The sequence below is a fragment of the Homarus americanus genome, unplaced genomic scaffold (genome assembly GCF_018991925.1).
Source record: "Homarus americanus isolate GMGI-L3 unplaced genomic scaffold, GMGI_Hamer_2.0 scaffold30108, whole genome shotgun sequence".
Lineage (NCBI taxonomy): Eukaryota > Metazoa > Arthropoda > Malacostraca > Decapoda > Nephropidae > Homarus > Homarus americanus.
Genome location: NW_024748109.1, coordinates 114,015 through 135,627, shown reverse-complemented (window position 1 = coordinate 135,627; position 21,613 = coordinate 114,015). Strand labels below are relative to the sequence as shown.

Sequence of the window (21,613 nt, the reverse complement as noted above, 5' to 3'; positions counted from 1 at the left end):
GAATAAGGATGAAGAAGGCAGGTATAAGGAAGGAGGATGAATAAGGATGAAGGAAGACACCAGTGAACTACATGACTGAATGACAGATGATGGTGTCAGATTTTTAAGGGGGTGTTATGGTAGTAAGGGTAAGTGACTGACTTTGAATAGAGAGAGAGAAAGGGGAAGGAGAGAGAGAGAAAGAGAGAATTTAAATAGAGGAGGAAAAAATGAAAAAATAGAGAAATTGGAAAGTATAGATAATGGACTAAATTATTTACCAAAAGCCAAGACAAACTTATGTTAAGGACCTAACTTGTTTATGTCTTCTAGCTTGTTTATTTATGCCTTGTAACTTGTTTATGTATGTCTTGTTTATTTTTCCCAACAGATACAGCGGCAGGACACAGAAGCAAGTTCAAGAGTTTGTCAGAGATAACTATGTAAAAAGAGCTCCATTTCAAAGGTACTACAGTACAGTAATAATGATGTTCTGTATCTTGGTTATCCATCAGTACAGTAGTTAGGTTGGAATTACAGTACAGTAATAGTCACCAATACAGCTAACTGTAGTTTTTATTTGACTCTATATATAGATATATCCATGTGATAATACAGTACAGTGATATCTCCGTTAACCAAAATCCCTCAAACCCGGAACTCTCCTATAGCCGGAACTGAAATTTTGTCAAAAAATTGTTCCCAAAGCCGGAATATTCCGAAAAATTCCGGCTTTGGGAACGATTTTCTGGGTTTTAGAAATGAAAATCACGTGCATTTTCTGGAAATTCCAAGAAAAATTTTCCAGTACCCATAAAATTCTGGAAAATTCTGGGGATGGGGGATATTTTTCCGGGTTCGAGAGATAATGTAATTGGCAATTACTGGAACTTCCGAGAAAATATTTTCGTTCCCTGGAAAATTCCGGAGATGTGGGATTTTTTCCGGCTTTGAGAGAGTCGTCTCGTTACCCAGAAATCTCTCATTCCCGGAAGTGCTCTGCACCAATTGTTCCGGCTTACGGAAATATCACTGTACGTTACTTTGATGTAATATAATTTGACCCTATATTTATGAAGTATTTTTGCTATATATTAAAACACATCAGTAGATTTGAATAAAGCTTTTTAAATACTCTGTACAGTACTATTATATGTACGATACAATAGTTACTTGTATAGTTTTGAAAAGTTAAAAAGTTCCAAAATGCAAAAGTTAGACAAAAAGTACAAAGTTCCTCAAATGCACAAGTAAGATCCCTTTTATTAACAGATCACAGTCATTTCGACACTCTCCCTCTGTACATACGAGCGTGAGCAACGTTGGCATGAGTATCTCAGCACAACCTCTCCTTCCTCTCGGTGACAATCAGTGTAGTAAGTATTTTTTGGGGTCGTTTGTGTCGTAGGTTTTTTTTTTTACCTGGCACGAGATTGATATGAGTTGTGTGTATTGGTTGTCAAGTTTATAGGTTAGGAAAAATTTTTTGGGGGGGTGGGGGGGGAGGGTCAGTCTTGGCCCCTGGGTAGTAAGTCCTGGTTTCAGTCTTGGCCCAGTAAGTCCTGGTTTCAGTTCCTGGCCCTGGGTAGTAAGTCCTGGTTTCAGTCTTGGCCCTGGTAGTAAGTCCTGGTTTCAGTCTTGGCCCTGGGTAGTAAGTCCTGGTTTCAGTCTTGGCCCCTGGGTAGTAAGTCCTGTAAGTTTCAGTCTTGGCCCTGGGTAGTAAGTCCTGGTTTCAGTCTTGGCCCTGGGTAGTAAGTCCTGGTTTCAGTCTTGGCCCTGGGTAGTAAGTCCTGGTTTCAGTCTTGGCCCTGGGTAGTAAGTCCTGGTTTCAGTCTTGGCCTTGGGAAGTAAACAAGCAAAGGGACTGACCAGATTATAAACAAGTTAAGTGACTGACCAGATTATAAACAAGCAAAGGGACTGACCAGATTATAAACAAGCAAAGGGACTGACCAGATTATAAACAAGCTAAGTGACTCACCAGATTATAAACAAGCAAAGGGACTGACCAGATTATAAACAAGCAAAGTCACTGACCATATTATAAACAAGCTAAGGGACTGGCCAGATTATAAACAAGCTAAGGGACTCACCAGATTATAATCAAGCTAAGTGCCCTATCTCCCATATTGGTCACAGGGGAGTTTAGGCAGGTCAATACAGGAGGCCATAATGGTGTCATAATGAGGCAAAAGGAGTTGTTCTATTTGGCTTGGCATTTTGTTTTGCAGACAAGGATGCAGTTGGTGGCATTATACCTAAGTTTTCCCTCAGTCTTCATTAAAAAAATTTTTTTTTTCAGGATCAGGCAATCGTTAACCCATCCACTATTCTCCGTTCCGTGTTAACTCATCCATTCCATCTTTTTTTCAGAGTAGAATCATAAGGATTTTATTACGTTCAATAGATATCCGAGTGTGGCGATGGGTCTCTCTTCTTAAACCTGGTTGTGTTTTGGCTTGGATACAGAGAGATTTATTGAACATGATTTTTAAGTAAAGCAAAACGAGTGTAGACAATTATTTATACTACATAAAGTTTAAAATTTTAGGAAGAGGAACAAAGAATTTCACTAGCACCGTAAGGAAGTGAGATGCCCTGTTTATGCGAGAGAATGTATATTGCTTAGTACAATATCTTGTAAATGGGAGAAGGAAGGAAGGTTCCCACAACAGATGAGATGCATATATATAGAAAACCAAGTAATGGAAGTCTGTATTGTGGTATAAGATGAGACATAAACAACAGGGATTATATATCTTGTTTAGGTATGGAAGAAAGATAGTAATTAATTATACCATGAGAAGAAAACAGAGACCACAACGACAAATGTTTTCCTTCTGACTACCACTTAACTTCATTTTTTCCCATGATGTTACAACCTCGGGTGATTGGTGGACAACTGATCTACTACCTAGACGTGGACGTTATGGCATAACAATAAGCTTGATGCAAAGTGGATGTGTTTTAGATGGAGATAATGGTTTCTTTTTGGTAGGATAGTTTAATTGACACCAAAGGAAGTGATTTAATATTTGTAGCTTCTAGTTAAAGTGAGGTAACTAACATATAATTTAATTTTCTTTAGTTATTAGCAGACTTAACTACTACTGCTTAATTTAATAGCTTTTATTATTACTACTTGTTTATAATCATTAGTAAGACTTGGTGCCTCATGTTTTTTTAATTAACATCTGTCTCATTAATGGCAAATTGAATAGAATATCTTCAGTTTTATCTGTAGGTGCTGTTGGCTGCTCTACTAACTTGGTTGTATTTTACAGTTGGCACACCTGTGTCTTTATCGTGTGGCTCCATGACCCTGGCCTCCACCGGTGACCCACAGTCCCCTGGGTCACCCACTCAGACCGAGACTGCCGACCTTCATGACTTCGACACCCGAGACCTCGAGACCCCTAGCGTGACCCCCTCCAGGCAGGACACCCTCTCTCCGGAGACATCGGTTACCTCCAGTCCTCAGCGAGGTCACGACCCTGAGTACCCCCATCATCCAGGTCAGCACCGCCACTACCAGAGGGCACCCTCCTTAGACACTAACTCTACCATGTGCTCACGACAGCAACTGAACTCAAACCCTGCTCTCATGGAGGGATCTATAAAAGATTATTCTTTTGTTGATAACCGTCATTATCAAGAACCAACAGATGATAGTGGGGATAATCTATCGCATGAATCCTATGAGCTAATTGAAAGGGAGGGAGGTAAGTGGGCGGGGTCACAGTCGAGCTCTCGGGGCCCCAGTAGGTCCGGTTCTAAGTTAATGATCAATAGTGAAGTGGGAAGTACAGAGGGTCTTGAGTGGGCAGAACTCAAAGGAGATAATAACAGTAGTAGAGGTCGTGCAAGTAGCTATACCGGCAGCCTTCCTCGCAGTCACGGTAGCAGTACTAATAAGCAACAGACAAATGGTTACACTGGCAGCCTTCCAAGAACTCATAGTAGCAGTCAATCTGGTAATTTGTCACGTAGTTTAGCTGGAAGTCGAGCAAGTTCTAGAATCACTTTGGAACTTCCTCTGGATTCCCGGCCGTCCCAGAATGATGATGAGGATCTTGCAAGTCCAGGTAGTCCAGAATTTCATGAAAATAGTGTGTGTGAAATTACAAGTGAAAAAGGATACATTTTAACAACCCGCCATCTTGGAACCATCACCATCACAGACAATACCTCAATGTTTAGCCAAATTTCTCATTCACGTCTCAGTGGCTTAGAACGTCAGGAGAGCCTTCCAGAGAGTATTAGTGGTAGGTCACACTCGAGCAGTCACTCCAGAGTGGGTCGAGAGTCTCACGAAAGTTTACGTGACGTGGGAGATTCCACGAGCATAAGCACAATGACCATGACAACTCGACTTTCTGCCAGCATGAGGGCGGCCAAGGAGATGGGTCACTACGTTGACTACGGTTCATCACAAGAAAGTCTCCACAAAATGAGTTCTTGTGAAAGTGACGGTGGTTCATCGCTCTCCTCTCACACAAGATCTTCTACCACACCTAGACCAATGGACCTTCAACACGGTAATTTCCTTCAGCACAGGCGAAGTACCTCGACAAGTCCTCCAAGTATTACATCCTATTCCTCTCAAACACGACCCCGATGTATGGATTTTACTGCTCTTCACAAAAAGCCGATGTTCCACATGTATGGAGCAGGACGGGGAAGTGACTCGGGGGGCAATACCGACAGTGATATATGCTCCCCTTTAGAGATACCACATCCCATACCTCCTCCCCCAGAGCAGGTACGGGAAGAGGAGGAAGACGATGATGACCTGACCCCTTCCCAGGAGCAGGTGCAGTTTCTTCCACGCCCTGCAGACATGGACCTGATCACAAGAGTTCGGGGTAGCAGTGATGAAGAGGAAGATGATCAGGAAGATATACAGGACTTGGATGAGGAATCAGAACAAGAAGATCAGATCATTGTGGTTATAGAAGAGAAGGGAGAACCGTGTATATTTGATTTTGAAATTTTGCCACCACCCCCGGAGGTGAAAGAGGAATCTCCATCGAGCGGAGAAATGGATCTTACAGACACATCCCGGGAGAGAAGGATCGACGAGAGTGATGCTTCTGAACGCACGGTCATTGAGAGGTTCAGGCTTCCAGATGAACGACTGAACAAGCTTGGCTCCAAGGATAGCCAGATGAGCATAGAAGAAATAGACGAATCAATTCTCGATAGACGCTGTTCGATGACGGGGGAACGAAGACAGTCCGCTCATGATATTGGTCGAAAATCTCCATACCCAATCTCTGACCGGAGACCATCAATTCAGGAACTGGGATGCATGTCTCCTTTGCCAGACAGAGAGCGCAGATCTTCATTACATGATTCTGAAAGGAAATCGCCCTTTCTAGAGACAGACAGGAGGTCGTCAATTCATGACTTAGGTAGACGATCTCCTTATGACAGAGATAGAGAAGAGAGAAAGTCGTCGTCGTCCTCGGAAAGACGAAGCTCAATATGTTCAGATCGTCGTAGTTCGGTATCATCAGAGAGGAGAGGATCTGTGTCATCTGAGCGGAGACCCTCCCTCTCTGATATAGGAAGAAGAACTTCGATATCAATTGAACCCGGGCAGAGGTCTCCTTTTTTTGATGCTCCTGTTTTTGAATTTGAACCAGAGAGAGAATCCGATTCCCTCGAGCCAGATACATCCTCGTCTACCATGGCCTCGGCATCAGAGAAGAGCCCAACAGTCTCTGATATTGAGAGGAAGAACAATTTTTTTGATGGTTTAATGATCGACGATTCACTTATCAGCATGGATGAACTCACTGAAGCTCTCATACCGCCCGAAGAAGTTCCAGAAGCCTTTGCCTCGGTGTCAGGAGCTCGGGTGATAGAGATTGTTGAAGGAATAACAGAACACAAGGTAATTGTAACCAAAGAACCTGAAGAAGAAGAAGAAGAAGATGATGATGAGGAAGATGATGAGGAAGATGATGAAGAGGATGAGGAAGATGATGATGATGAGGAAGTATTCATAAAGGAGAAAGTGATAATAGCCAAAGAAGACAGTGTACAATCAGTAGACACAGAGGGCGAAGTAGAGGGGGATGAGAGTTTGGTAGGTAGAGAAGGTGCAGTGGGTGGTGACACACACGTACTTGATGAGGAAGATGCCATTGGTGCCGTTGGAGGGACAGAGGAAGACCTAGACCGAGATTATTTTGAGGATGATGACGACGAGGATGATCATGCACAAATGAGCGATCAGTCTCCACAGTCCCCTGACCTTGTATCAGAACCTGACGAATACCATGACGATTACCAAGAGCCGGAGTATTACCAACCGTTCACGCGACAGATTGATATGGGCTACGCTTTCCCCTCTCGCACTTTATCTCGTATCAGTGAGAGAAGTACGACCTCCGAGCAGGAACATGAACAGGACCATATTGGTTTACCTGAGCCAGAGCCTGAGCACACGGATAGTAAAATCTCCACGCCCACTGAGGAAAAACTTCCTTCAATTCCTTCAGAAGAACAACAAGGAGAACTACCTTCGGATTATTCTAATTCCACCAGTGATGACAATCAGAGTGATAGGAGAACAAGTTTAAATGCGGAACAGGAAACTCCCCAGCCATATGCAACACAGTTCTTCCTTAGAGATCTACCAGAGTTTGTGCCAGGAGATGAGAGTGATGAGTTTCCTTCCCCTCCAAGCTCTGCTTTCCTGGAGAATCCTCACACAGAACTTAGTCACATAGAAACCTATTATATGGAAATAAACCAAAGAGTGAATCAGAGTAGTGAAGGAATATATGACAATATTCCTGTTAAGTTTGAGGGCATTCATGAGGTCTCTGAATCAGAGTCAGCCTCTGAGGAGAATCACACACTTCAAGAACCTGAAGATAATCTTGAGATGCTAGATGATATACAGTATGTGGAAGAGCTGGAGGAAGAGCCAGGAACATCAGGAGTAAAGGAGAAACCAATTTCTTCTAAACCCAAAACTCCCACACGAGTAAGGAGGGAGCTATCGTCTCCCTCACCACCTCCTCCGCCTCCACCCCCTAGACCATTCATGCGACCTCCATCCCTATCTAGAAGTCCCAGTCCTCCTCTAACACCCCCAACTCCTATTGCTAGAGAAATGCCTATTACTAAGTATGACGGAGCCCAGGCCCTCGATATCAGACACCGAGTGGCCATAGAGTTTGAGGTACGAGGGGGACATCTCCATGAGAGTAGGGAAAACCTTTCCACTGCGGGTCTTACTGCTCAAACTGATAGCGGAGAATGGAATAGCTTTTAGTACATTTTTTTTCTCTTTCTTTTTATAGATTACATATTTGTTACAGGAATAACTCTTGAATATGTGCTGTTACTGTCTGTTACCGTGTCACGATCCCTTACTTTGCTCACCTAACACTTCAATTGTCACCTTATCATCATGGGGAAACACCTGCTCTAAAGGTTTTTTCTTCTTTGCTTAATTGCATAACTGTATAGATTTAAGGATGCGGTTAATCTTGCAATCTCATTCTCTTTTTTGGTGCATTATTCAGGAAGGTAAAGCCTGTCAAGTATTATGTAGTGTGTAAAAAAAAAATTACTGTTTACTGTCAGTTGATTTAGCATCTCAATTATCATATCATATTGGTGTTGATGAGCAATATATTATAAGTCATGAGGACACTTTTTAGCATTTTGATGTTGGTTGCTGTTCTACTGTTTCCTGTTAAAACTTGTCTGAATTTGAAGTCAAGGAATTAGTGCTCTGAAAAATGCTGTATCTCAGTGAAGCTCAATGGAAGATTGTTACCTATGGATTTCTAAGCTTTAATTTAGAATAGAAAAGTTTTAGCACCATTTGCACAACGATATTACAGGTTTAAAAGAAGAGAAGGTCTATTTTCTCGTAGACGATAATCTAACCCTCGTTATATCATAATTTTTTTCATCTTCATAAAAGTCGACTTGAAAAGATTACAGTATTATTTATTTTTTTTTTTTTTACAATATATGTATAGTCACTCAATAAACTATCTTGAATTAGGGAGGTCAATGAATTTCAGAATGAACACTACGACTCCTGTTGTCTCGGTAGGGTTGTCAAAAATCCTTCGTCCTTTGTGTCATATTTTCTCAACACAATTTTGTAGAGATAGTTTTTTGAGTGACTGTACATCACAATTCTTACTCTTGGATGTTGGTAAATATTTTAATTCTAAATTCTAAGTACAAGCTAATATTTTCTTCCACTCGTCGCTCATTAGTGATGGATATTTTACCACAGTAGTTATTACGGTAGTCCCCGATAATGGGGCTGGATTCTCATTACCCGTCATTGTTCCGTTAAGAGGATTTATGAACCTAAAGGTCAACCACTTAGAAATATATGACCATATACTCTCTCACCTTGAATTTGAGTATATATGTATATCAGGGTGGCCACATTTTGTTCTCTTTTTTATTATGTTCCTTGAATGTTCCAAAGATTTTTATTATTTTTTTTTTTAAGATTCTGAACATTATTTTTGACTGACTATAGATGGAAGAAACGCTGGTCAAGGAAAATATTTTTGTATAATTATTTGATAATTTCACGGTTTATTCTTTTCATAATTGAAGAACAGAACAGTTAATAATTACAGTCCAGTACAGTAGATAGATTATCAACCCAAATTCACAGAGGTAATCACGAGGCTTCAAAAATATTGCTCTTCTATGTTCCAATACTGCTTTGAAATTACTGTATGTATAGTTAATTCAAGATACAGTACTGTATAATGCTCAAAATATTGGAAATGGTGCATGAAGAGTTTAGGAAATACAGTAATTTTAACATTTATTATCATTTTTTTATGTAAATCGGAAAAATTGACGATTGCTCATAAATTTAGAATGTTTTGGAATTAACTGATGTTCCCATGTTTTGCAGAAATGTGGCAACCATGATATTCTCTATATATAATCACGTGTTTCAGGGATAATTGTGTCATGGCAATACTGTCCTTAATTTCAATATATTTCATAGATTCAGAACTGATCCGTACATAGGAGCAATCATCGACACAAACATAAATGCAAAAATATGAGTTAATATCATCAGTACTAAGCTAACGAACCTAACCTGACGTAACCTAACCTAACCCAACCTAGCCCATACCAGGTCTTAAATAATGTGACGTCTGTGTTGCCATATAAACAATATTTATCGTAGGGTTATAACAACAATAACATTATTATCTATTGCACCAGAATATTTGTTGCAGTTTAAGGCTAAAATGATTATCTCTCAAACACATGATAAATATATATATACTGTACATATATATAATACTATTTTGGGCATACTCTACTGTATGGTCGGCAGACAGTTTTAACACCAGAAATTTCCATTGGTTGATAGGGAGGGAAATGAAATGGCGACTACTTAAAGATTTGCCACCAGTTTATTAGTACGGTCTGTATAATGGTGTTTTGAGAAGCTTGAATTAAAAGTTCTGTTCAACTAAGTACATTCCTTAAGTGCCAAAGAAAACCAACAGATGTCGCTATGCACCAGATTATCTTCTTAATTTCTTAGAGAGGAACAGCTGATGGTGTCTACAGGACGGTTCATAAAATTCATGTAGAAATATTACTTGTTTATGATAAGTGTGTGGTTTGTGCGTATTTTTTTCTCTTTTGTATTTTAGGGCATTTTGTATTAGACTTCATACACTCTACGATTGTATACCAGAAATGTATATAACGTATTTTTTATCATCACTAAATCAAGTTTTTTGGCGAACAATCAAATCCAAGGTCATTACTAGTCCATAATTCCTCTCTTAGTGACTCTGATGTTGTTGCTCTCTCTCTCACATCCGTCAGATTACGTTTATTTCTATTTTGATTTTGTGATATTATGATTTTTTTTTTAATCTAGAACCCTTTTGCTGTTGTTTAAATTAACAACAATTAAACAGGGCCATCAAATTAAGTCTGTCTCAGCAGTTCAAGAAAGTATTGGCGTCTGGATAACATGTACAGTAGTCCCTTTGCAATATAAAATTAATTATCGCCATTTTCTTATTTTTTTCTCTGTGGATCCAGTTCGGTTATAGATCAATGTGTGCTGTAAACAACTGTATATGGTTCCACATGGTATACTGACCTCACCATAATGTAAAACTAAATTAAGCGCTGGAAAGAGATCATGAGAATTATTTAATGGTATGAATTTATATTTTATTGTTGTTTTGCTCACACACACACACACACACACACACACACACACACACACACACACACACACACACACACACACACACACTTGGTTATCTCGACTCTGCTGGATCTTAGAGTGTTAGAGAATTTTTCTAAGATAATTCAGTTCATTGTCACCTCCTTACCTATTCGCTGTCACAGTAGGTGGAAGACAAACCCTGTATGGTATCCGAATAAGCAATAAAAATATGAGCTGGCTTAATAGGTGTTTGTAGGAGAGGGAAAAAACAGTAGGAAATTACAACAAAAAGTAACAGGTAATTGGAGGTAAGTCAAAGATTTAAAATGTATCAATATAAGACTTTAGATGGTCAGGGTTTGTGTGTCATGAGACTATCAGCTACAGTATTGTGTAGTATTATGTATCCGACTATTTTAGGTGGATGTTAGGACTGTAGTATGTGCCAGACCATCAGGTGCAGGATAGTAGTGTGTAGTAGATCATCAGGTGCAGGATAATAGTGTGTCTGGTAGACCATTATTTCAGGATAGTAGTGTGTGGTAGATCATCAGATGCAGGATAGTATTGTGGTAGATCATCAGGTGCAGGATAGTAGTGTGTGGTAGACCATCAAGTGCAGGATAGTATACTGTAGTTGTATATGGCAGATCATCAAACACAGAATGAATGTAACAAGATGATGAGAACCATTAAAAAATTACTTATCCCTGTAATATGAAAACTAAGGAACCCATGACCAGAATATATTTTTGAATCTCTCTCTCATTACCAGCATGCGAAATTATTATATAATCTTGGGGGGGGGGGAATTCATGTGTTTAAACAACATACATTATTTATTTTTCTTAATTGCTGCCATATTAAAACAAATCCTTATTAAAACCTGACCTCTTATACTACGTGCAAATGATGTGGATTGTGGGTGAGGGTTGACATCACAGCAGAAGGGTTCAATGACTTTCTTTCCTTCTAAAACAAAATATAAATGTTTCATCTGTTTGTCTCTTTAAAGAAGTTTAAGAATTTTACCTTTAAAAGACTCCACCACCTGGAAGAACTGTACTGTACCACAAGCCCCCAGTTATATCAGACTTTATATGTATATTTTTATACTGGTTTGATTAAAAGTTTGTGGGGAAAGGGAACATCGTCACTGTCCACTTGAAATTGTAAATACTAATAATTGAAATGATTCTATACTTATGACGTGCTGGTAGCTTCTGAAAATCCCCTTTCTTGGTTGACTACACATACACAAGAATATACATCAAGGTCAAATATATTAAACTTTCAACATCACATCAGTCTCTCATGGCGTTCCTCAGTGACTACGCCTGTACACAACCACCACTGCTACCTCTCACCACACCTCCCCCAATGAAGCTGAGGTGATGCCGTAACCTTCACCACCACTGCGCCATCACCTCAGAGACTGACTGATGTAACATACAATGAGCCCCTGTACCAGTAACTTTGAAATCTGGTGTAAATGTTTCTCGTGAATTAGTTATTATTTTCACGGGGTTAATTTATGTCATAATTTAATGGAGATTGGGGATTTCTATTTATTTTTCATGTAAAGGAAAACTGTCTGAAGGTGGGAATACACGCCACCATTCCTCCCCAGCGGGAATGTGAAAAAAAAAAATTAAATATAATATAAATCAACGTAAATTTTAATTAATCTATTTTTACAGGGGCTAAACTTTTCCCATAATGTGTGTATGATTTGTTGTATACGTTTTAGTTCAACAGCACACGTTACATATTACTGAGGACTCGTATACTGTATCAGGTTTCTGGTCTCAGAGTATGTGACTTGTTATTCTGAAATTACAAAGATTTAGTGCATTTATGTTTGACACCTAAGTGGTAGAACATTAATATTTTGATTTTAATTTTTATATACTGTATACGTGTGTGTGTGTGTGTGTGTGCGCGCGTGCGTGTGTGTGTGCATGCATGTGTGTGTAGTCAACCAAGGTATCAAAAATTGTGTCACAGTCTAGGTACCAAGCAGAAAAGGATGTTACAATATATTTCAGTTCATGACACAGTATTATTATGGCAGCAAAAAAATCTCAGTGTTTATAGGAGATCAATAGTAAGTTGTTCATTTCATTAAGCAAAAGAAATAATCTAGATTGTGTTTATTCAAGAGTAGGTGGTAATAATGATGCTGTTTGCTGGTGCACTTTTGAGAACCTTGTGAGCTCTTTTATTAGGAGTCAATGGTGTTAATGTAATTTAACTTTATTATAAACATATTAGGTTGATAGATTTCACTGGCAACTGGTAGATCTCTGGTAGGATATAGTTTAGAAGATAACTTATCATGAATCTTGTTGGGCATCACCAGATTATAAAAGATTTCATATAAATTAGTTTTTAATATTCTTTGGCTTTTATTGTATATACGAGTGGACAGTAAGACCTTTCCTTTTCTTCTTTAAAGTCTGCAGAATGTGCCTACAGCATGCATTATTCTGGATCAGGTTCTAATGTGCTAGACTGGCCATTGACAGATCTGAAATCATAACTATTTTCATAAGGCTGACAATAAGTGTGCCAGTAAAATGTCATTACTGTACTCTTTTGGTCAGACTTTTTAGACTATCCTTTGAGAATGCCTCTGTAAAGAATTCTGATACATAAATGCTTCACAATTCCTTTTTTTCTGATTTACTAGTATAATGCTGAAGTTGATGCCATTAGTGAAGATAAAATTATTTGTTATTCGTTGATCAACTTGTGAAGATTATTACAGTTTCATTTATGCCTTTTATAGGAATTAGATAAGATTGAAACCTATTAGTTAATTATTGCCAATTGCATCACTCATTTCATGGGGGGGGGTGGGTATATTAGCTTTTTTTAATGTTGAGTTTGTTAAGCTTCAGTACAGTAATTTGTTTTTGTGAGCTTTTGTATGGAAATCAGCTGAAATAAGTAGTCATTTAGACTCCCCATAATTATTTACTGTACTAGAAAATCAGAAGATGTGGAGCAGTTACAAATCTTAATAGAGACCTTTTAATTGTATGGCTCTTATCACTGTGCAATATGAGGTACGCTCAAGAGTTTTAGCATGGAACCTGCAATTTTCTCTAGTAGCCTGTACAGTATTGAGTTAGGTGTAGGTGTTGGCACTTGTGACTGTGGACTGCCTGTTGGCTGCAACGTCTCACCTCTCTCTGGTTGTTATTTTGCAGCCCTGCTGGGTGATCGTAGGTGCCGATACATAAATGGAGTGCCTGTTCACTTGTGCGATAGGTTTGGCCCTCCCTAACTCTGTGCTCTATGGTAAGACAAGCAGGAGCAAGCAAGACAAGAGATTCAACTTACGTGAAACATTGGCTTTAACCATTTGTCAGTAATGATCTTTTTTTATTTTATCTTAGTCACCGCCTCATAGGGTAGCTCACTAGTGACGGGAAGTTTCCATAGGGCTCTTGACTTAGCTTACAAGTGGAGAGCGAGAGAGACTTATTCAAACTTCCTAAAAACTGCTGAACTACTTTAGTAACCAACCCTTGTGCTAAGTTAGTTCATGGCAAGCACTCTTGTCAGACTGGGATCATGTGCAGTATACACACTTTAGTGTCACCATTGTAGTGCTAGTGTGTCTCTATGACCACCGTGTTTAGAATGAACCATTTTGTAACATTGATCAAATATATTTGTACTGTAACCAAGTTTTGAATAGTTACCGGGATTTTATAACTCAGATGTTACCTTCATCGCTACAAAACCATGCTAAAAGCCCCAAGCTCGATAAATGTGTAATGTTGTGGTAAATGACTGAAAGCTGTCTTATTTAAAGCAAACTGTGTATCAGTTGGTTATTAAGAAGTGACATGTTATCCACATCTAAAAGCCTCATCACTCAAACCTTCCCTAAATGTTTGCCTATTCATGTTTTGAAGTTTTAGATACATTGCCACCTCCTCTTTGTCTTGTCTTACCATTTGCACTTATTAGCAAACTAATTTGATTTTTTATTTTGCAGTGGCAGGCTGTTGATGGAGTCTTGTAGTGTTTTCTCTTTAGTTCATGAGCCTCTGATATATTTTACTAAATGTGGTGTTGCATGTTATAGTGCAAATTTTTATTATTATTATTTCTCCATTTTATTTGCAGAAGACGTGTTTATGCAAATTAGATATATTAGCTGTAGTCGCCTTCACCGATGTCTGTTATCACTTGACGAGTGTAGAGGGGTCAGACAGTGTTGTGTGTGAGTGGTCGACAGTGGTGCGAGTTATTATTTACCGGCCCTTTAACCGTGTGGGTCACTTCGGAGCAAATATTTCCCGGAGTAACGGTGGCAGAGACGAGTTACACATGGATCTCCACGTACAGTTATAAATTTATTTTGAAGCCAAATAAGTATTGATAGATATATTCGTGTGTAAGCGTATATACTTTGAAGCTTTGGTGACGAATTCTTATACTTTGAGTAAATTTTGTGATAAATTCAATCAACTACTTTTGAAATGTAGATAGTTTATATAGTGAAGCATTAAAGATAATTTATATAGTGTGGAGTCTTAAGGATAATTTATATAGTGAACCATCAAGCTATTCACTAACAGTCACATATTATAAAGGTGACCCAGTTTAAATCTTTTGATGATGGTGAAGTCACATGAGTCTTGCATTCATTATTGCAACTCATACCATTGTGAGAAGAGAATTGTTACCTAAAGAGACTAATTGTTTGTAACGTCTGTATGAAACGATGAAAATAAGTCACCGGTGGCCAGAAGATACTCGAGGAAAACAAAAGGTCTCGAAACCCTAATAAGATAATAAAAAAAGACGTAAATAATAGCTGGACCGTTTTATTGAGTTGAGACTGCGACTGACAACCAAATGGAGGTTTATAGACGAAAAATAAACAGAAGAAGACGACATTGTTAACTCGGTAAACAGAAGCCGCAATGAGACAATCATACCATTGGCTGTTATTGTTACCTTCCCATATAATTATTCTTAAAGGTCAATTGAATTAAGATAACACAAAGATTACTGCATCTTGAATACTCTTATCAGAAAGCAATAACACTGCCCTATAATCTTGACTGTTCAGTACATTGAGTTTTTGAAAGACTGACTCACCCTAAACTTTACATTTTATGGTACTTTTATGGTGATGTTTAACGCTTGTATAATATGGTGTTGTATGGTGCTGCATTATCCACGGACGATAGTTTTTTAATCTAGAAACGAACGTAGGATATCCAGTTTAGGCTTGTTGTGCATGACGAGTGCCTGAGAGGTTACCGACCCAAAACAAATATATCCGTGCTCCTGAGATTGTGGTCGAAGAGGTGTTGAAGTATAAGAACAATTTATACCTAAGCACTGTATTAGATGCAGTGTGAGTGGTATCTTTCTATTGCTCAGAATTTATGGTATACGTATATGAAAGTGATGTGTATGGTTTCTATTCATTATAAAGATATATTGATGCCGTTTTTCAGTGTATAAATCTTACAGTTATAATTGGAGTATATTGTATTTTCAATTTTGTACACCTTTGCAAATCCATGAATAACCATACATTACTGACAGACAAACATATGATTGTAGACATTAAGTATAGACTCATAATAACAGTAACACTCACAAGCGGAGAATAAGATCACACACACACACACACACACACATGTATATATCCCACAACCAGCTTGACAGACACAGATCTATGCTAATTCAATTGTTTATTTCGTTCTGTATATCTTCACACAGACATGAACATACAGCATATAGTACTGTACTTGGTATTGCAAGACAAATTTAGCCACACAATTAACTGTCTATGCATACACTGCCCTAATATAGCCAGGTGCTTACACAGGTGGAAGGTCTCCAGTCTGTGCACCTGCCGTCATTCACGGTGTGTTGTATACCTGGAGGTGTATCAGTAAAGTAACTTGAATCAAGTTCAGTGTTGCCGGTGTGAAATTTACCGTCCTGGTCAAGATAGGATGTGTAGAATGGCAGTCTTAGGATTGCATGTTAATTATATGTTTAAACAAATATGTATAACAGTATTTTTATCAAACTAATTTGCTCAGGAGACATGGAATGAGTCCCTTGTACTTTATCAAAATCCTCTGGCCAGTATTACCACAAAAACATTACTCTACAAATACAAATTATTACTTCTGTACTTCTTCAAATGTATTTGATACATTTGGTGTACTGATTATCAAACATATCCAAACACTGACTGTACATATTTTTAGTTGTTATATTGTCTTTATTTACATTTTTTTTATCAGTTGTACATTTTGTGGAACTTGTGATCATCCACTCAGAGATCTGTCTTTTGTTCCTGAGAACTCTTAATGTTAGCATGAACACTAAACCTGGAGGTGAAATAGTTGTTCATGTGTGGATAAGACTGTCTCTCCCCACATGAGGAAGGTCAATTCAGTATACGCCAAAACATGACTGACCAGTTGTATGAATGCTATAACAAATAACACCCTGCCATCCCTTCCAGGACTGAACCTAGGTCTCATGGGTTGTGACTGCAGAGCATTATTAATGGAACACATAACCTAAGATGATTAATATTTTTGTGTATGGACAAAGGCTACATAGATGTTCGCACATCTTAAGCGAAGATTAACTTATCGTACTGGTGCAGATAAGTAATGATGCCATTTTTCAGCATATTGAATTTTTAGATCAGGCATTATAAGGCTTATTGCAGGTATTATACCAGATGATCTGGGTCAGCCATTGAGGCATTACTGTGAGAGAAGTATAAGGGGGTGTCCTTTCTCCCAGTAATGGTTCTCTCCTTAGACACATTCACTCTGTAGTGCCACTTGGAGGTCTGCCATATTCTCAAACTCTGCATTGTTCTTCATTGAAAGTCATTTCCCCCATTTCTGTCATAATGGTTCCCTTACCTGTGTATTTCTACCTTCCCTTGCTTCTTCCTACCATCATGCTTGTGTATGCTTGTTAAGGCAACCTCCTCCTTTCGACAGTTGTTGGGTTTTAGTGACAGCAGGTGGCGACTGCTTCACTTGCAGCCAAACTAGTTTGTAGAATTCTTTAATAATTGTTTCAAGTCACACTGCAAAGTCTTTAACTTAAATTGTTGAGATGACCAGTGGCTGAAATGTTTGTCGAAGGTTTTACACGGGCGACCCATCAGGGGGAATCCTCGAAGGGAAGGAGGCGTCAGATACATCAACAGAAAACGTAAACTTATACACTGGGAATTATTAAGCTGCATTGATTCCACTCAAGCATCAGTAGATTGAATGTTGTCATGACTGGATGTAGTGTTGGTCATTTTTAGTTACTGCAAGAGGTAATACTTGTTTTGTTATATAATTAACTGTTAATACTCATCCTTTTGTATTATAGATATACTTGAATGTCTTAGATAGTTTAGTTGTACAGTAAAGAGTGTTGCAGTGTTTCTGACTTGAGTTGGTGTTCCTCTGCTGAATATTTGGTCCCGCTGAGCTGTTCTTCTTGTGCTTTTGTGCCTGATAATGATCTTGGATTGATTATAAAACAATCATTTATTCGTTTGTCTCAAGTTCATGTACTTTTTTTTTTTTTTTACCAAATCTTGCTTATGCATTTTTCATTGGACTTAAGAATTTAGGATAATTCAGACCATCTGTTAAGGTATATCTAACAGCCGTTTCTTATATACTGTATGTTCAAGATAAGCTCGTTGTCTCTTGTTTATATCTTTTAAATATTTATTTTTTGAGTGTGAAGTCAATCGATTATCAGATCAAATATAATTGGTTTCTTTTTTATATATACTGTTTATTTTTTAGCCTAATAAACTAATCTCTCGTTTAAGAAGAAAAAATCATTTTATATGAATGGGGATAATTTAATTGAGTCTAATATGTCTTTGACAAAGGTATAATGGTAGCAAGCATTATTGAATGGGTGTGTTGCTACCAAGCGGAAAAAACCCTTGAAGGCAGACATTATTGATGGGGTGTTACAAAGAACTGCATGTGTTAAAAGTTTGAATATAATTGTAGGCTCTTCCATCTAGCACTGTATATTAATCCCTTGTCTTGTCCATTACTATGTCATCGGCCATATTTTAAAGAATTTTTGCATATATTTCCTATTCAATATTGAGTAATACAATGGTATAATGTATCATACAAACATGTTACAATAATGTCACCATTTTTATTAAGAATTTTGTATTTAAATCACTAAGGTGGGTGGGATTAGGTTTCCCAGTCACTAATAGTACTTAAAAATCCTAATAATCACATGCTGAGATGGTAAGCCTTGCTCCCATGTAGTGAGTCGCTCCTGGTGGGTGTGGAGGCTCGGAGGCAGTTGTACATACTATTTATCCTGAATTATGAAGCCCCTAAAAGGTCCGAGTAATTCCCTAACTGAGACTATCACACTCTGGAATCAGGATGTGCCAAATTGCACTTACTAGAATGTCAAACATATATACATATATATATATATATATATATATATATATATATATATATATATATATATATATATATATATATATATATATATATATATATATATATATATATATATATATATATATATATAATATATATATATAAGGTACTATACAGCTGTTGAAACATATGTGCTACCATTTGGTTGGTTTGAATTATTTTATCAATTGATAATAATTCTAAAAGTTGAGTTTAGTGGATTATTTAATAATACTTTCGTTATAAGGTTAGTTGAATTTTAATTGAAAATTTAGTTGGACTTAAAAATATAATATTTTGGAATAGTCAATTTCCTCTCTTGCTGTGTAGTTACTATTGAAAGGTAGCAAGTTCACACTATCATTCTGTTTAAGGAATTTGAACTACATTGAGAAAATTTAGTGTTCTTTACATTGGATGTAAAGCACCACTAAATGTATGTACTGTATGCTCATTATTAAAATGGTTTTGTTGAACGTCTCAAGTTATGCTGCAGAATGGTGGAGGCATTGGCTGCTTTTTTTGTAAATAGTGATTACCTATTAAAGTCATGTCATAAAATATTTGTTTCATGATTGTGTATTTGTGTGTTTATTATTTTACATATTTTACAGAAATGTTTAGTTTGTGCTGTACAGGAATGATACTGTGTAAAATTGGCTGATGTTGATGGCAGATTCAGAAATGAGAGTAACTTATTTTCCTATTCATAAATTCTTGTAGTTCAAGAACAGCATCTGCTGTGGAGTGGCTGGTGCTTATGTAAAAGGTTTTAATCCCAATTAAGAGATTTTGTGAAATAGTAGATGTAACAGAAACTGAAAACCATTGTGAAGTAAGACTCTGAAGTCAAAGATGTTCGAGCTTTTCTACAGTAAAAGTTTAATGGGTGTATGCAGAGAGGTATATGTACTCTGTGAGATCTTTTGGAAGCAATTTAGTATCAAGTTCTGATGCCTTCTCCCTTGATCTTTATAAAATTGCATAATATTATGGTTCTTTAAGGGAAAATTATTTTAAAGAAAACTGCAATCCATATCCCTCTTTTCTTTCTTCTCCCTGTAGATGAGTACCACACAGTCATGATTACTCGTCAATAATTTCCTCAGAGTATTTCCATTGATTTATATATATATATATATATATATATATATATATATATATATATATATATATATATATATATATATATATATATATATATATATATATATATATATATATATATATATATATATATATATTTAAACTTATGCATCTATTCAGATTTTAATGAGAAATTATAATGCCATGATTATATATACAGTACTACATAGACTGGGTAGATACCATGTACCTTACAGCAAGCATTGTTAGATACTTGGCTAATAATAACACTTGCATTTGATTATTTTATGGTAAGTGCGGTGGCTGGGTCCCTGTTGTGGATCATTAATCTGATAAATGAACAGGCGTTGGCCACACACACAGCCTCCAACACCCTTCCTTTAATATTGTAACTGGACTATGGGTCTTTTTGAGTTGTGAATGTTGAGTGCTGCCTTAACAACAAGACAGTGTAATGGTCATCTATGTTGCTTTATTGACCATAACACCAGAATGTAATGGTTAACACCATTGTAGCTTATTGAACTGTACCCTGTTATAGTGGGTAAATTAAAAATGGAAGAGCCAGAGGAAAGCAGAAACTGAGATGAATAAAGGAAATTAAAAACTGGGTCCCTGGAAAGATACAAAATCTAGGATGATTGGCAGAGAGCACAAAAGCATTTGGATTGGTTGGTCGTGGCTGCCAGTCCTCAGACATGGGGTAACTCGACTGATTGATAGTGTGAATCACCATCAAACTTACTGGGCAAAGCTTTCCATTCATAACTTATTATATACTTTTGATCCAAAACAATGGACTGAGTTTTCTGTAGATAAAAAGTTTTAAATATTCACATAACTTTGAATATCACAGTAGTGTTAAGTATATAATGGATGTACATTGTACAGTACACAGTGTTGATAGAATTGTCACCATAAAGTTTCAGATCGCAATTAATATTTTTGTTTTTCATATACTGTACTGTATGGCTGCATAAGGTTCTGTACATTTTTTATACATCATACAGTGTGTTCAAAATTTATATGAAGATCTGTTTGTTTTTGTTTGTTTTACAAATGTGAAAGGTATCAGAATTGATATATAAATACAGGTATTACCATTACAATTTCCATGCTGAAGATAATAATGGAATTTAACTTTATTAGAGAACATTCAGTAAATACTATAAGTAAAGCTTTTGTAATTAACTCAACACTAGAATGACTTTGGGATTTATGTATATAACTTTGAATTTGTCTTCATTTCATCATGTAGCAGAGTATGACCGTCTGAGTACACTTGAATGATAGTTTGACAAAGGACTAATGATATAGACATGAAATAAGTTATAATATTCTTTACAGTATTTGAATTTCCTGTAAATTTTGGCTTTATGACATTACAGGTACTCGATATCATTGGAAAATTATGTTTGCTTCACGTTTTACTAAAGCTTTGTCTAACCATTCACTAATTACATGAACTAACTTTTTTTGACTTGAGGGAATGTGTGTGTGTGTGTGTGTATGTGTGTGTGTGTTTGGGTGTACGGAGTATTGGGGGAACTCAAAGTTATACCGTGTAGCAGGAAAGCAAGTCAGAGAGGGAGGTTTTGTATGTGTTACCCAGTTTTTGTCGGGGAACACCTAAACCAGTCCTTACGAGATGGATATTTGTGGGAGGATATGGGTGTGGTTTATGATATATACATATACAGTTTTATGCAGTATATATTTTTTTGTTTATAATACATATACTGTAATGAAAATGTTTTTACTTTTTTTATTGATAAATTTTTTAAAGATTTTATTTTTTACGTCAAATTTGATTGGTGTCGAAGGAGGCTGT

The 21,613-nt window shown here is 37.1% G+C and overlaps 1 protein-coding gene across 7 annotated transcripts in view; it reads left to right on the top strand.

Moving 5' to 3' along the window:
• Window positions 1-21,613, top strand: part of LOC121880008 (FERM, ARHGEF and pleckstrin domain-containing protein 1-like) — a 98,858-nt gene that overhangs the window by 57,367 nt on the left and 19,878 nt on the right. For 6 of the 7 annotated variants that reach the window (XM_042386946.1, XM_042386943.1, XM_042386945.1 and 3 more), the window contains 3 exons: window positions 371-445; window positions 1,252-1,355; window positions 3,264-3,494. In XM_042386946.1, the coding sequence (XP_042242880.1) occupies window positions 371-445; window positions 1,252-1,355; window positions 3,264-3,494 (410 nt within the window). The remainder of the gene's footprint in view (window positions 1-370; window positions 446-1,251; window positions 1,356-3,263; window positions 3,495-21,613) is intronic. The other variant, XM_042386947.1, reaches the window with a different exon arrangement.